This window comes from Calonectris borealis, chromosome 25, assembly GCF_964195595.1.
Source record: "Calonectris borealis chromosome 25, bCalBor7.hap1.2, whole genome shotgun sequence".
Taxonomy (NCBI): Eukaryota; Metazoa; Chordata; class Aves; order Procellariiformes; family Procellariidae; genus Calonectris; species Calonectris borealis.
The window spans coordinates 4,028,429-4,044,832 of record NC_134336.1 but is presented as its reverse complement, the minus strand read 5'-3'; the positions used below and the strand labels follow the sequence as shown (position 1 = coordinate 4,044,832).

Below are 16,404 nucleotides of genomic sequence, written 5' to 3'. Positions count from 1 at the left end.
CATGCTCCCTCTGGTGGCTGCAACACCAGCCCAACATGGACACCAATGTCCACGCTTACCTCACCAGCGTGAAGTTTAAAAAAGGTTGAGTTATTTTTTTCCCTCCACATTTAGGTTGTTATTTACTTCAGGAGTATCAAAATATTATTAGGATTCAAGAACAGGGGCTTAATAGATGGCAACTATTATTTTATCTTCTAGGTCTTTGAAAGAAGTTCTCCAGCTTTAAGGTAATGGTTTATAAAAATGTAGAAAGTCATCATAAATTAACTTAAACGCCCATCTTGACATTTATTGTCTTCAGTTTAATAGCTTGGGGAAATCAGGTCAGCTGATCAGCTGGATTGCTTAGGCTCACATTCACAAAGCTGTAAAAGACAAAAACCCACTGAAAGCTGAAATGCTGCGTGAGGACTGTAGCACACCCCTAAATAAAAAGGTAGGATATTCCTTCTGCCATATTTTCACTATTTCAGACAGTACTGTGTGTTGAATTAAACCATCCCATATTACCTTGGGCAATCTCAAGCTGCCGTTTTGCATCCCCTAATGCAGAGAACAGATCCAGCTTGATTCTTGTCTCTGCACTCAGGCTGTTCTCTAAGTGCTGTGTTTTATCCTGCATGGCTGAAAGTGCTGACATTAACACCTCCGTATCCTTCTCATTTTCCTTGTACTTCCGCAGTTCCTGTAGGAGTAATTAGGACAAATGTTATTCTCATGGACTTTACACATGAGATACACCAAGAAGTCTTTCTCTTCCCCACAGCACACCACTGGGCCTGGTATTAATACTGTAAAATTAAAATGATGGTTAATTAAGGACACTGTAATATTACCTCCAGTAATTATACATAACCATCATACAAGTGATTAAAGCCGTATTGTACAATTCATAATTACGGTGCGGTGAGCAAGTACCATTTACTCTGCTTCTCGGCCCTCCATCATCTGTATCGAGGCCCTCCACCCAGCAACCCTCCTCGGCACTTCCAAGCGCCAGCTAAGCAGCCGCGCAGTACCCTTAGCCAAGCTGTGGGATACGAAAACACTTCCCACAAGCAAAATGGCTAGGATGGGGACTGACCTCTCGCTAGACAGTTTGAAATGATACTAAATAAGCATTTTAAGCTATTTCAATTGGCCCATGAGAGGGATTTCTTTGTCTCAGAATACTTCCCACATTGAACCTAACTGTGCTGCAAACCCAGAAATTCAGAAAACAGAAAAGGAAGGAGCAAGTATTCTGCACGTAAGAGACAGGCACCTTGTGGCTGGGAAGTATGCATTAACATTTTGACTAAGAAAAGGAGAAATACTATACACAAAAAAAAAAGTTCTATACTTTTAGATGAAGAAACAATAATGCAAGGGGGAAATATTAATGCCTGTAACTAAAAGCTTCTCTAACAGTTTGAAGATGGTAATAAAATTAAAAAGCTTGATTATAGCTGGTTTTAATCGTTTGAAAGCCACCCTCATATTCTCCACGGATAAACCACGCTTGTTTTCAAGGGTTTGGTAAAACCAGGAACAACAAGGCTGCATATGTTATTTGGAAACAAGTTCACAGTAACAGGTGGATTTTGAAGAGTGTCTAAAAAACCACAAGACATTAAAAATACATATTCATGCAAATTGTCAGTTGACAGTGTGAGTGCATCTTTAGGAACAGACATTTTAAAGGAATAAGGTCAACTTCAACTCACACATTTGAGCTCTTAAACTCTAACATGCCAGACAACATGTCTACTACAAGTCTACCACAATGTACTTTCAATATTCAAGCACTTTCACCAAAAAAAGTATGTCTGGTCAGTGATTAAGACTGCATTGAGTAAGCAATCTGACTTGCTAGCAGTGAAATTTATACTGTTACAGACTGGCAACAAGCTCCTCACATTAGACAAAAAATTTTGTTGGGGGGATTATATTCTCAGTCTACCCAGACCATTGGTTCAGGGAAAAAAAATTCTAATAATTTAAACAATTGAGCGGTGTGGAGCTGAGACTATTAACCTTTCTCATACCCACGTTCTTACAAAGCCTGATGCAAGACAGACATCTGAAGAGCATAATTCTTGAAGGTGTTGATTGCCTCTTATGTAGATCCACCAATTTCAGAGGGCTGAAAGCACTCATTGTGATGCTGATCTAAGCCCCTGGTGCTTTCTCATTACCTGAACTTTCATTTCTAGTTCTCGTATCTGATCTTCTTTCAGCTTTATGTCAATTGTTAGCTTCTTGCACTCTGTCTCCAGCTCTCGGATACGATTTCGTAAAGTTTCAGTACATTCCCCTCTGCAGAAAAAACATTAAAAGAGAAGAAGATGAAATAAGAATGAGGCTGTCATTCCTGAATTGTTTATAACATAAAAATTAATATAAATATTGAAGGATAAAAAGAGGAAGCTAACTTTGTTCTTTTCAGCAAGAGAATTTCCTTTATAGCAACAATGCAAAAAGCTGCAAAAAGTTACTCCATGTTATGCCTCAAATATTAGGAAATTTGGAATATTTATGAAATATAGGGAACAGAAAAGCAGAAATAATTCTTTGTAGACATTTGGAGCACTGCATATTAAAGTCATCCACACTTGTGCCGTGCTTTCATCCTGAAAAACTTCCCATCTGTACACCTATGTTACTACTGAAACACCACTGTGCCGAGCACGGGTGGTCATTGGCTAGAGCAGAATACTTTCAAGATGTGAGATCAAGAGAGTATCTTGGCCAACGTCGTCGCATGAATCCTTGATTCACAGTTCCCACATGAAAAGGGGATCTTCCTTTTTTTAAAGCTGACCCATACAGGGTACAACATCTCTCTGTCAGCACAATCAAGGTGCAGCAGATAATTTAGAGCATATTAATCCGTTACACCCTGTAAATGTAATGTATATGAGTATTGAGACTCAGCTTCATGGAAGGAGATCTCCCAGTCCTCCCACTGCCTTAACACAAATAAACCTCTTAACACAAATAAAGCTTTTCTTTTTTTTTTAAAAAAAATCAAATACAGACTACTCTTTTATGTATACAAGAGTGAAAAATGCCTCCCCAAATCCCCCCAAAACACATTTCAGTAGCAACAGCTACGTTTCAGTAATTTTCTGGAGCTGAACTACCTTCTGGGGGTAGAACAAAGTACCTTGTAGCAGCAGCAAAAGCGACAGCACGTGCAGCAGTTGCTTCTTCCAACTTCTTTCTTTTCTTTTCTTCCATTAATTGTTTTTCTACAAACGCTCGTGCCTCCTGCTCTGCCTTTAGTTTCTTCTCCAACTGGCTGATCATTTGTTTGTCTTTTTGTTTCATTTGTACAGCATTGTGTAATCTGGAAGGTAACAGGTATGGGATTTAATGGAGGATTTTACTTACTAAAAATAAATTGCTGTCAATGGTCCCAAATGAGTCTTCCTGGATTTGCAGACAAGTGCCTCAAATTTTGTAGAGTCTTAACACAATACTTCCCCTTTACCAGACTACAGTCATCAGCAACTAATTTACACAGCTGTGCAGAAACACATACTTGTTCTGAAGCAGTTCATTTTCTTGCCGGAGCTGGCCGATTTCAGATCGAATTCCCCGCTCTGTGTTAGTCAGAGAACTGATCTGACTACGTAGCTCCTGTTCGATCTGCCTGCTTGCTTGCAGGTCAGCCTTTAACTTTTTAATATCTTGTTCCAACCTAAGAAAGACAATTTTAAAAGACAATTTCAACTTTATTTCCCAGTCACTCAAAGATTCAAGCACATTATATAAAAATAAGCAGAGTAAACATCATACCATCTGCCAACCCCTCCAAAGCCTTGATTCTTAAAATAATAAACTCTCAGAAATTATGTCTATCCTTGCTAAATAATAATAATGTTTTATATAACTATACATATATAGCTCTATCTATAGCTATACACACACTTCATAACCTCCCACAGGAATTTGGTTTTCCTCCATGCACTGCAGAGTTGTAAACCCAATCCTGTGGAATTATATTTTTCCTCTTCAAGCAGAAGTGAAATGGATAAGTCTGAGAAGTTGTGAACAAGAACAGGTGCACATGTGAACAAATTTTACTTTTCTCAACAAATTATGAGTTTCATTTGTTAGTTATAGCTGAGCTATGGAGCATACTGCTGAATTCTCACCTAAACTTTTTTTTCTTGAAGTACACGATGTGCATGTTGAATAGAGTACGTGTTAAGTCATCCACAGTTCAGGAGTCAGTAAATTTAATTTTAATTGCTCCTGAACAGAGACCATCTGCTATACACTTAATTGTAGCTTTAGAAAGTTCCTGAAGACTCATGCAAGCTTATTAATTAAAATATTTTCAACCAAAATTGGTTAAGTAAAACACAAATTTCTACAGAGATGCCCCCAGCTCAGCTTAATTTTTTCCCCACATTTTCAAAGTAAGATTATTGATTCTTAGAATAAAAACACATCACAAGTGAATAATCAACCATTTTTTATGAGCACTGTGTTACATATGTATTTAAAGCAAATATGCCTCTCAGTCATTCACACATAACCCTCATTTGCTCCATCAGTTATTGATTTAAAAGTTTTTGAATAAAGAAGATGATGATGTTATTATTTCCTAATGTTCCATACAGAATTAGTGGTAGTTGAACATTAAGACTTGGGGAAAAGAGTCACAAAAGCCAAAATGAACTGCCCTTATTGACATTCACTAGCACAGATGAACAGTTATAGCTTTTTGTCCTCCTAATAAAAACACGTAGCTCTTTTGGGCTTCAGTGCAGAAAAATCTCAACCTAAAATGCTAGTGAGAGATGTAATGATACGAGGCATAAGAACATCCTGTATGAATGAATCAAGAGGTTAAATGTGGAATCATCAAACTTAGGGAAATTCAGAAAAGTACATCTGTAATAGGCTAAAACTGCACCAAAGAGGTCTAATGGGTAAATTAACAGCAAGAAACAGCCTATAAAGGAGCGTGGTTTATAATACACTCCTATAACTCAAATGCTCAGATCCCACTTTCTACAGCTGTACTAAGCTGTCTTTCTAGTTATACTTGAACTGCCCTACTGGTAAGATGAATCCTTTTAATATAGTATAAATTGTGGTCAAGCGTACCTTTAAAAAGAAAAAAACCCCAATTTATACTTAGTAGGCAAATAGTAATAGTACAAAGCAAATACTCATTTCATACTGAAGACCACAAATCATTTCAACACCTTGTACTCAGTTGTAGGAGGAAAAGAATTTGCAAACCTAACCAAATATTCATTCAACCATGTAACCATAGCACATAAACCAAAAATGGAAAACCCATCAGCAGACATTATTAGGTATGTATTTTCACCATGTTCAGTATGTTAAGTGATAGAGCGGGACAGTTGTTGGGTGATGATGTAACAGTTCAATTTAATCTTCCAATAAGCAGTACCTAGGTGTTTTAGAAAGAGCAAACTTTATTAATTGAAGAGAGTAAGATGCTGCAGGAAGCACTAACAGCCTGTTGTCTGCCAACAGCTGATTGGTTTTAATATAGGTTTTAATAAACAGGTGAAAAAATGGTTGGTAGGACAATGTAAAGGAATGCACATAAATCACACACACTTCACATTGACACATATCCATAAATAATTTCAACATACATCTCTACAATAAAGTGGTAACTGTGAAAAGAAGACAGCTGTAAATAGCCTTTTCCCTATAACTAAGGCTATGTCAAACTTGCTCAAATAAGATATACAGGATTTATTTTGGGTACTTAGTATTCCAGGAAAAGAAGCACTGATCAGGTAAAGCCCGAATAAATCAGAGGTGCTGGGACAGGACAAGCTGAATTTGTATTTTTGGCAACAGAGTATTGACATTAGTTCAAACTTCTTAAGCCATCTGGTTCATGGCATTCCTGCCGGTTTCAGCGAGGGCTCTGTACCTGCAGTGCTCATGGGGCTGGTCCAGCCTGTGCTGTAAAGAAAGATAAAACCTGCGTGATCTGCAGAGTGCACACAAACGTGACCAGAAAGGATGCCTACTTTCCAAACCAGGAGGAAACACATGAGGCCGCAAGCCACAGCCTTCCTTTTTACTAAGCATAGGTAAAAGCATCCAACCAGAACTGCATACGTTAAATTTCATAGAATCATAGAATCATACAGGTTGGAAAAGACCTCTAAGATCATCGTGTCCAACCGTCAACCCAACACCACCATGCCCACTACACCATGTCCCTAAGGGCCTCATCTACACGTCTTTTAAATACCTCCAGGGATGGTGACTCCACCACTTCCCTGGGCAGCCTGTTCCAAGGCCTGACCACTCTTTCAGTAAAGAAATTTTTCCTAATGTTCAATCTAAACCTCCCTTGGCGCAACTTGAGGCCATTTCCTCTTGTCCTATCGCTAGTTACTTGGGAGAAGAGACCAACACCCACCTCGCTACAACCTCCTTTCAGGTAGTTGTAGAGCGCAATTTGTGAGAATTGGGATCAGGAAGCGTTGCACACTCATGATACATCGCTCAAATCCTGCCTGAACACAGAGCCAAAGCCTCATGGATGTCCTTTCCACCTTAACTTTTCAAGCATGCTCTACGCGTCAAATATTTATCCTTTTACTCTGAAGGACCACAGGGGACTTTGGGTAACTTTTACAGGAAAACGAGACTGACCTGCCGTTCATTATGATTTTCACTGTAAATCACAAAGAAGTCAGGATTAAACTCAACAAGAATTGATCAAACTCTGGGTGCTTCAGTTGTTTATGAAAAACCAGTAGCCACACCACTAAAACACATCCAGACAGACCACGTACCGATAAAGTATCACTGCCTATGAGCAGCTGGTGCTGTTTGCCTGCAACCCTTCATTCACTAAATGCTGCGGAGAGGAGTTTTTTTTTCTTAGAAACTGCTAGCAGGTGTAAAGTGCGAACCATATACCTCGTGCACCCATTAAAACACAAAGATGTGGATTGTCTCCAATTCACTAGCCACCACAAATGAGCTCACAGTAGGCTCAGGAGTGAAAGAGTGGCAACTTAACCAATTTGACTTACTCTAATCAAAGGATTCCGGTACTTCTGTACATCTGAATTTTTCAGGCCACCATGCAGTTAAAGAGTTTTTATTCTGTTGTGAAACAACCGCTCCTATCAGTACAGATGACCTAACTTAAACAGTCGAAAGACAGAATAAAATATGTTAAACATGATCAATCTACATAAGTGAGTGATCAGCTATTGTAGTGCAATTCCAAAGGGGCAGAAGAGAATTAATACAGAGAAAACGAATCTCTTTCAAGTCAATGGCAGACAAAACCATTGGAAATTTATCTGTCGATGGACTTGTTTAGAAATAATTTTTAAAGTAAGATTTTACCAGATTTTAATTACTGCTTTTTATTATGCTGTAGTTTTTGCTGTAGCTTTAAATACCAGAACAGACATTTTCTGCAATTTATAGAGCAAATAAATGCTCCTTACTATCTAAAATTAGTTAGGAAGCTAATAATCCATCATAATGCAAGGATCAAATATTTCCTATACAGTTTCTCTCCCAGACCTGCCACAATTAACTAGAGATACAACTTCATTAAAAAAAAAAAAAAAAAAAAAAGACATGAAGTTAGTTTCCCCTCAAACCCACACGTACTCCTTGCATTCTCTGGTGTGTAACCATGTTCTTATCCACCTTATAAAGTCCAGTCAAACATTTTCAGCCTAAAAATTTCCTCCTGTGGAACACCAAGTCAAAGCTCTTCTCTGTATATAGACAGAGAGGTCATCCATCATTTTCACAGAAATACCGAGATTAAAAACACCCTTTCTGCTGCCCCTTTCTGAAATGAAAGCACATCATCAAGGTAAGCCAACACAATGTCATAAAAGAAAGCTTTGCTGCTACGAGCACAGACTAGTGTGTGGAGTTTTCCCTCCCCCCCTGCATAATAGTCTGCACTACTGTTACAATGATAAATGACCCAATAAGACAGCACTTTTTTTTTTAAATTATTATTCTTTCTACCATTTCATTTTCTGCTTAAGTCTCTTATTTCCAGGCTTACTGGAAAAGTTATTTACAAAGTGGGGGGTGAAGAACACTTGAATTCTAGAAGATACTTTTCTCTATTGCTGCACAAACTACAAGTCATTTTGACACATGACTGTTTTTAAAATGAGGGTTTCGTTGCAGGTTATTATATTGTGCTGTTTACACAACTAAGGCCAATTTCTTTCGATTTGTCATTACTATAAATGCAGATGTACCCATTTTCTTTTCTCAGCACTACCTCATATCATTCCTGATCTCACTGATGAAGAGAATTAATCAGTAATCGCCGCTAAGACTGAGTAGTTTTCCAAATGCTTCAGGGAAGATTGATGGATCAACTTAAAGACAACTCAATTCAGCTTAATCCTCCTAAGTATTACTCCTAAGATAACTGGTGAATAACATATCCTTGTTGCTTAGTTTACTCCGATAACGCAATTCCATAATCACCTGGAAATTGCACACAAATTAAGCACAATTTATATAAAAATTAAAGTTTTAAAAGACCCAGAAGGCACTCAGACATTTTTCTAAGAGACCCGTTTTTTCATTTGTTCTGTTCCAGCCCAATCTGTTGGCATAAGTCTCCCCCGCAGTGAACCTATTTCTCTGAAGTAGCCAACGTTACCCCACAGCATTGAGGTTCTCCTGCTGTAAGTAATATGCTGTTACTAGCAGTTCCTCAGAGCATTTTTCATTACCAAAAAGACAGTAATCCACAGAGAGAAAGCAGAGTTACTTATTTTTCTCCTACACAGAATTGATCTAAGTAGCTGGCATTTCAAAAGGTTATTCTGCTTCTGAACAGTCCAAGCACTATGTTGACAGTGGCTTGAAAATGGTCTGCTAGAAGGATCATCTCCCAGATTTCTAATTTACATTACCAGTTCTTTTCGCTTTTCTATTCTATGCTTTCCTTCACTCCCATCATATTTCATGAAACACTGACCATCTCCCCCACTGCAGCTGACAGCAGAAAGCCTTCTGGTATACTAATGCCATTTCAGGCAGGGGGGATAAGGAAGAAGCAGCAATCGCTCTTAGGACATCAATGGTGCCACAGAAGATGTACAATAATTAGCATCAAATGGACAGAAATTTACATTAAAACCTTCAAGTCTGTCTCTGCAGGTAATATCAAATTTTAGGAAAGCAAAATAATATGTGGTAGACCAGCCAGTGCTTCACAAATATTTTTCTTAGTCCAATTGCCAGAAGATGTCATCGTTATCTCTGAGAATAATTAGTACATAAGACAGCTTGTTTCAACACCTCCTGTGCCAAAGGCAAGACCTCTATGGATACAAACAGTTTTGCCAAGCAGCACTGCCTGGTTTTTGTCTGTGTTTTTTGGTTGTTTTTTTTACGGGTGCAAATAGCTAGAGGCAGGACGTGACTATTACTATGTAATACGCAATGCAAAAAAAAAATTTCTGCAGCAATTACAGCTTGGACTCGTTCCATACATCGAGCCCCTAAAACATGAACAAAACTTGCTGCACCTCAGAAGTGACAGTGAAACAGTAACAAGAAGTCAGCTTGCTCTGCACCTACTGACAAACAATATTAAGTGTAAAGGGCTACCAAGTTTATCCCTCCACTGGATACCAAATGTATCCCTCCATTGGCCCAATTACCGCAGTGTTGGGAAATACGCAGCTCAGATCACAGAGATTCAGTTAAGCGCTTGACAAACAAACAGCAGATTTCAGCACCCATCAGAAGTAGATATTCATTTCAATTGTAGGGAAACTGAGGCAGAGATTACTTTCAAGGCTGATCAGCAGGGACAGAGCCTCTTGAATCCCTCTGCTCTAGCTATCAAGATAACAACATAACATTATATTCACTGAAATACGTAGAGATGGGGATCGGTAACTTCCTCTCCAAAAAACTGAACACACATGCGCTAACCATTTACCAGACAGAACAAAAATAAAAACTTACTCTTTCAAATAAGAGTAATATTGTATATGTAAAGTGTAAAATTAAATTAATTAGCAGTACTCTTTCAAATATAAATGTCACATCAAGTATTTAAGAGAAAAGCATGCAAGACTCTCTTGTTCCCAAAAAACCCCAGTCTTTACTGTCTCGAATAACCCCTGTTAATCCTGAGTCCCTAGCAGTCATAAGGCATACTTTACATTTAATACTGGTTAGTCAGCTCAGGGAAATCATTTGTGAACACAAAAGGAAAGCAGCTTGGTTTTGACATCCTGCTGTGAGTCTGCTGGACAAGAAGTTATAAAAAGCATCTTTATTTGGAAGCTGAGCAGATCTGATCTGAAAGTCAGACACAAATGCAGGACTTCACACAGCCCTTTTCAGGGGTACAGCACTGATGTTGACTAAAAGTTTAATAATGGGAATGAGTAATACTACTGGAAGCAGAAAAGATGCCTTACACTCCAGGGACAGGATAACTGACAACTTAAAAAAAAAATAAACATGAATTTTTAAATTTAAGTGCATTCCATCCCATCCAATTTGTCAGGTAAGTTTATGCTTCTATTGGTGTAGGAGTTACATACTCAACCTGAAGTGAAACAAGATTTCATGAATGATTTCAGTCATCTACATTTGTAAGAAACTGTGAGCAGCGACACATGGGAAATTGGTGTTTTAAGTGCTCTTGGCTTGCCTGCACAGGGAAATGGGTGCACAATAAGCAGCTACATGAATGTGTAGCACAACAGCCGCATCACACCCACGCATCACATAGAAACGTTCCACAATCAAAAAAACTGAAGTAGCTTAATTCACTTTTAGGGCAGAGTAAGGCTACGTTGCACAAAGGCACTTTCAGAGTACACTAATTGTGTGCTCCGTCCCTACGCAGTGAATTAGAGGAGCTAGAATTCCGTAAGGACACAGTCTAGTTTATTGTATACTCACTTCTGCATTAGAAAACCCACTTTAGACAATTACAATGACCACCTGGTCTAAGCTTACATCACAGCATATAAAAATTTCAATGTGTAATTTAAAACTTAAAACATGCCAGGTTTAAATCTCATTCCTTGTCATAGCTACATGGGACAAAATTCTTAGTCTGGCAGGTCATTCTATAAAGCTCTTCCCTTCTCTTTTCTCAGGACTTACGAACCACATTTTGAACTGCAGCAAAGCTGAACTGACCTGTTCTCTTCTTCAGTGAGCAAAGAAGCCATGGAGATGCCCATCTGAAACTGGCAACATACAAATACAGCAGTTGTATACATGTTTATTTAGATGCAGCTTTGCTGAAGACAGAGCCATCTGCATCCCATTAATCTTGGCTGAATTTGATTCACAGATTAGATTGATTAGCTGGTTTCTTATTTGCTTCATACAAGTTCTCTACAGACATTAGGTATCAATTAGTCTGGATATTTAATTGGCAGAGGTATGCCAATCAGTGGCAGAGTGATTATCAGAGGAGAAAATAATATTTTCATTGAAGTAATTGTATTCACATAGGACAAATCCTCAGAGACAGACCAGAGTCAAAAGTCCAATTACCAAAAGGTACCTGCAGGGAAAGCGAACCTGATCTGCCAATTAAGTTAGCCAAAGAGGATTTGTTGTCCAAAGAGTGTTCAGCACATGAGAAAAGGAAAAAGAGAGACATAAGCCAGGAATGGTAGGAAAGCGCATAACTGTGCAACAGTTTTTTCTAGACGTATCTCTATCTCCATTTTGAACAGTTACACACTATCTTTCTTCCAAGTACTTGATTTGGTAACATATGACAACACCGTGTGTCTCAGGACTTACATGCTGTAAGTACTTAGCTGCATTTCATAAATACATATTTATTTAAAACTTCAGATAAGCATATGCAAAGATGTGGCTTTTTCAATCTTTATCGTTTATAAGGCAGTTAAATTAAATCCCTGTGACCTGTATTTAAACCAGTAAGGCAGCAGGTATGCAAGCAGGAATCTGAACTTATCACCTTAAGGAGTTATGTAGTAGCTGATACTTTGCATCTATACTTGTCAATTGAAGATTAAAACAAAAGCCAAACATTTCAAGGGAAAAAAAACCAAACCAAACCAAAAAATTAAGACAAAACACCTGTTCAGGCACCAGCAAACCCACTGAATTCCCTGGAGATGTAAAGGTCACCCCGTGGAAGATTTGTCAAGAACAATCCACTGAGCTCTGTAATAATGATTCTCCACATTTCTCTCGGGCTTTCTAACAAATGATTGTCAAAGCTATTTATTATGCCTCACAACACCCCTGTGAGGTAGGTAAGTATCGTATACTGAGGTAGAAAGGAAGAAATTTGCTCAAGGCTGCGTAGCAAACCAGAGGCAAAAATCAGGAACAGAACCCAAAAGGCCCAGCTCCTAGTTATCTTATTCCGTTACTAGACAATTCAGTCGTCTTTATGGGATCATAAGTTACATTTTCCTAAGGGAAAAAAAAAGATCTGAGGTACTAGAACGAAAGGAGGATAAGACAGGCTGTTACACAATGCTCAGATCAAACTTACCTTACCAGTGCATCTGGTTTGCTTAGCTGGTTATTAGGAATACAATTTTCCATTAAGTCCTTATGTGTGCTTGGGCTCTTGCTAGCACATTTCTGTTTTTTCTCATTTTTAGTAGATGAGGAAGGGATGCTCCCATTAGTTGCACTGTGACTGCGAGGCGAGGAGTTCACAACTCCGCTGACATTTTTGTAATTTTTGGACGAGGCAGTGCATGAGTCCTCTTTTAAGAGGTTTTCTGTACTTCCTACAAGATCATTATTTAATCTTTTACTATTGATATGGTTTTCCATGTATTCAATTTCTTGTATTTTAGAGTCTACAGGTTGCAAAATATTGTTATTTATTCCAAGGTTGTGTTTCTTAGCATCCTTGTCCTTTTCTTTCCCTTTTTCTCTATATTCTAGCTCTGGCAACGTTGCAGATAATTTTTTATTGGCTGGAATGCCTCCATTGTGCTGCAAAAGTATTGAGGAATCCATATCAGATAATCCTTTGGCTGCTGCAATATCAAAATAAAAAAAAACCACAACTTAGTTCATTAAATCAATCAATACTGTGACATACAAAGAAAAATCATTAAGTACACATCAATCATTTCTACAGAAAACAATCAGTATTAAGAGTCTATTTAGAAAAGAAAATCAGAAGTCACATGATATTTTAAGACTTTTTCCTCATTACAGGCAGGAAACAGTAACCAAGGGTTTTAATAATAAATACTAGTGCTTCACAGAGCACTGACTGACTAGATTCATGCAGTTCCTAATAAAGAACTAAACAGAGAGGACATAACTCATTTCTACTGTCATACTAACCACTGCCAAAATAATTTTATTTCTGGCTCCTCTGTTTCTAAGTTCACTACACTTTCATCAAAACAACATGGACTAAAGAAGCTCTTCCTTAGTAGGCTTTTTTTTTCCTTTTTAAAAATAGCAGATAATAGCAAACACATTAAGTATAACTTGCCTTCCTCTGCCTCCCTCTCTTGCCTTTGTAGCATCTGCTGTTCTGGGGGCAGAGCTTGCTGGAGAAGCTGCATGTAGAACTCATTCTCTTTCTGCACTTCTTTCTGTTTTCTTAAACGCATTTTGTAGCTGACGTAACTTTTAAAGCCAAAGCCCAAAGTCACAACAGGGTAGCCAATACTAAGAAAAAAAGCAACGTTATTATTCAAAATATAACCACAATAGCAAATTAATAAATTGTAATAAATTATATAGCTGTGAATACATCTGGATTACAACTTTTCATAGAAAATTATATATAAAACATTTTTTGCTGTACTACAATAAAGCTACAGTTCAAAAATGTAGGCGCCTCTTTATCAAGATAAAATTACAGTTCATTACAGACAGCAATTAACTGTAGCACAGATTAAAGGATTACAACAATGCAATTGCACTATGCATAGCAAAGACAGCTTTTAGACAAGCACCAGACTAGGAATCATGCATCTTTTAAGGAGATAACAGCCAAATACAGCAGAAGTTCCCAAGTTTTGTTCCTAAAGGGTCATGTAATATGTAAGACATTAAACTGGGAGATGTGTAAACAACATTTATCCAGAACAGTGAAAGGAGAAACTGATCCTTAGCCCCATCCTTTCGCACTCAGAAATTAAGAGCAGATCCCTTTTCCACCGCTCTTTAAAGCTGAGACAAAACAATGGTTCTCCAAAATACCGCCTCTGCAACAGGCCCTGCGATACCTTCTCACTGCAGCACAGGCTGAGAAACAAGAGCTGGAGAAGCCGTTGGAACACACAGCTTTGGGGCTACTGCATTCCTGGGGGGGACCAAGGCTGAGAGCCGAAGTGCCATCACCCACGCCTGGTACAGCTAGAAGTGACGCTGGGGGTAAAGCCTCAATAACCACCTGCCTCTGCTGAGGATGGCCACAATTAAGACGTCTTTTGTGGGCAACAAACCGCCTTTGGAAATTCCTCGTTTAGGAGATTGACCTTCAAGCTGTAAGCGAAAAACATCTAATCTCTAAACTTAGTTCTTCCACTTATCTTACTGACAGATAAGATATCAAGAATTTCACTTCCAGCCAGAGTCTGCTGTTCCATGTGTTGATGGGGACGACAGAAGCGTAACAGAACTTTGGAATTATTTTTTTGTATATCAGCTTCATCACGCAGATTTTAAGTATTCTTATTAGCTTGTGACAACTGCACCAATACAGAATGCTAACAAATCACACTAGTGTACTTATTAACAAGGATACTCAATCAATAAGCAAACATCCCTGTATAAAAATAAACATATCTTTGACAAGTATTTTAACAAAGCACAGTGAAGTTGCATTTTAAACACTGAAGGTATCCTAGATCAGGGGAAAACTCAGATGCAGATGACTATTAACCATTAAAATCTTCTCATCCTTTGCTCAGTAATAGCACTGTGCAAATTGTATTTCCAAGTAAGCTGCCAGAATGCAAGAATCATTTGCATATGCATCTGACATTATCTCTGCCAATGCTTCTTTTGTAATACTGTGTAAAGCCAGCTGTAGCTACAGTTCTAAAACTCTGATGACAAGCTGAAATGTTTGCATCCAGTTCAGCAGCAGAAAGACCTTTCTTCACAGCTCCTAAAGTGCTTTTATAACCTGTTATAGAATTTAATTAGTGTCTAAGGGATTTATTGCACAATGTAGACAATATAAATTAAAATGACAGATGTCTAATTTATTGGAGACTATATCACAGGGAACTGGACCAAATGACTCCAGGAAAAACAGGACACATTTTAAACGCAGCCTGATCAATGCATGCTACACTAAGAACTTGCGGAATGAAAGTGCATTTCTTCCAGATATGAATACTCTGCAGTTAAATCTTTTGCCTGAAGTCAGTCTTATTACACTACTTCTTTGGAAGTGACAAGTAGTGTTTGTTTTTTATTTTCTGTCACGATTTTCAACCTGAAGTTTATTCACTTCCTCTGATGAATTATGAAATCAGATGCTCATGAGAATCCTTCTAATTGGTGGGGAAAGAGAGGAGTGCTTTGTTACAGAAAAAAAAAGAGAAAATTTTTGTAACGGGATACATAAATTACCAGTGAAAATATTTTTTTTCCTACTTTTACCATCTATTAATTAAGTAAATACAAAATTTGTAAATTGATGACAAGAACTTTCAAGAAATGTTAGGAATATCCCTGCTACAAATTCCCTCCAGCTCACAAGCACTGTATCTTCAGAAAGGTTGCACTTGGTTAGTGTTTAGCATACACTTCTCGTGGAATGTTTAATGACAGATGTGTGAGGGGAGAACTGAACAGCCAAACCCTGAACCATAATAAAAAGCCCTGAATATTAATTTCCCTGGTGAAATAAAGGTTAGTAAGAAAAGGAGAAAAAAAAACCACTTACCAGTGTGCTGCAAATGGACGACAAAGGTCTACATGGAAGTTTTTTAAATCTTTAAATCTAATGGCTGCTTCAATATAAACGAAAAGTATCCACAGTGATACTGTTGGTAAGCACACACCCCTTTCTATTCAGAGAAGAGAAAAGGAGAGAAACACCTTAGTAATATATTACAAGTAGCAAATATTTTAAAGTTATTTTTAAAACATTCCAAAAGTCAAGGGAAATTTTCAGACAGACATATAGGGAATTGCAAGAGGGTTTTTTCAGAATAAAGTATCTAGGATGTCTTTATTTTAAACGAACTCTAAACTTTTGTCTCCTTATCTTGCTTTACTACTTTTATAAGGCACCAGTGAAAAATAACAGATGCACAGCTAATGAAATAGCTTGGCACAAAACCCTATATAGAGAAGGAACACAAAGGGAAGAAACTGCAGAAGATGAGGTAATGTTACAGCTTATGATCTTTGAGTCAGAAGCGGTAAGCTTGGACTACTTATTCA

The 16,404-nt window shown here is 37.9% G+C and overlaps 1 protein-coding gene across 1 annotated transcript in view; it reads right to left on the bottom strand.

Annotated features, from left to right (window-relative positions):
* MACO1 (macoilin 1) overlaps window positions 1–16,404 on the bottom strand; it is a 30,859-nt gene that overhangs the window by 1,811 nt on the left and 12,644 nt on the right. The window contains exons 4-10 of the mRNA XM_075173437.1: window positions 15,902–16,025; window positions 13,487–13,665; window positions 12,518–13,016; window positions 3,530–3,688; window positions 3,152–3,334; window positions 2,181–2,301; window positions 514–688 (exon numbers count right to left, since the gene is read on the bottom strand). Coding sequence (XP_075029538.1) covers window positions 514–688; window positions 2,181–2,301; window positions 3,152–3,334; window positions 3,530–3,688; window positions 12,518–13,016; window positions 13,487–13,665; window positions 15,902–16,025 — 1,440 coding nt within the window. The remainder of the gene's footprint in view (window positions 1–513; window positions 689–2,180; window positions 2,302–3,151; window positions 3,335–3,529; window positions 3,689–12,517; window positions 13,017–13,486; window positions 13,666–15,901; window positions 16,026–16,404) is intronic.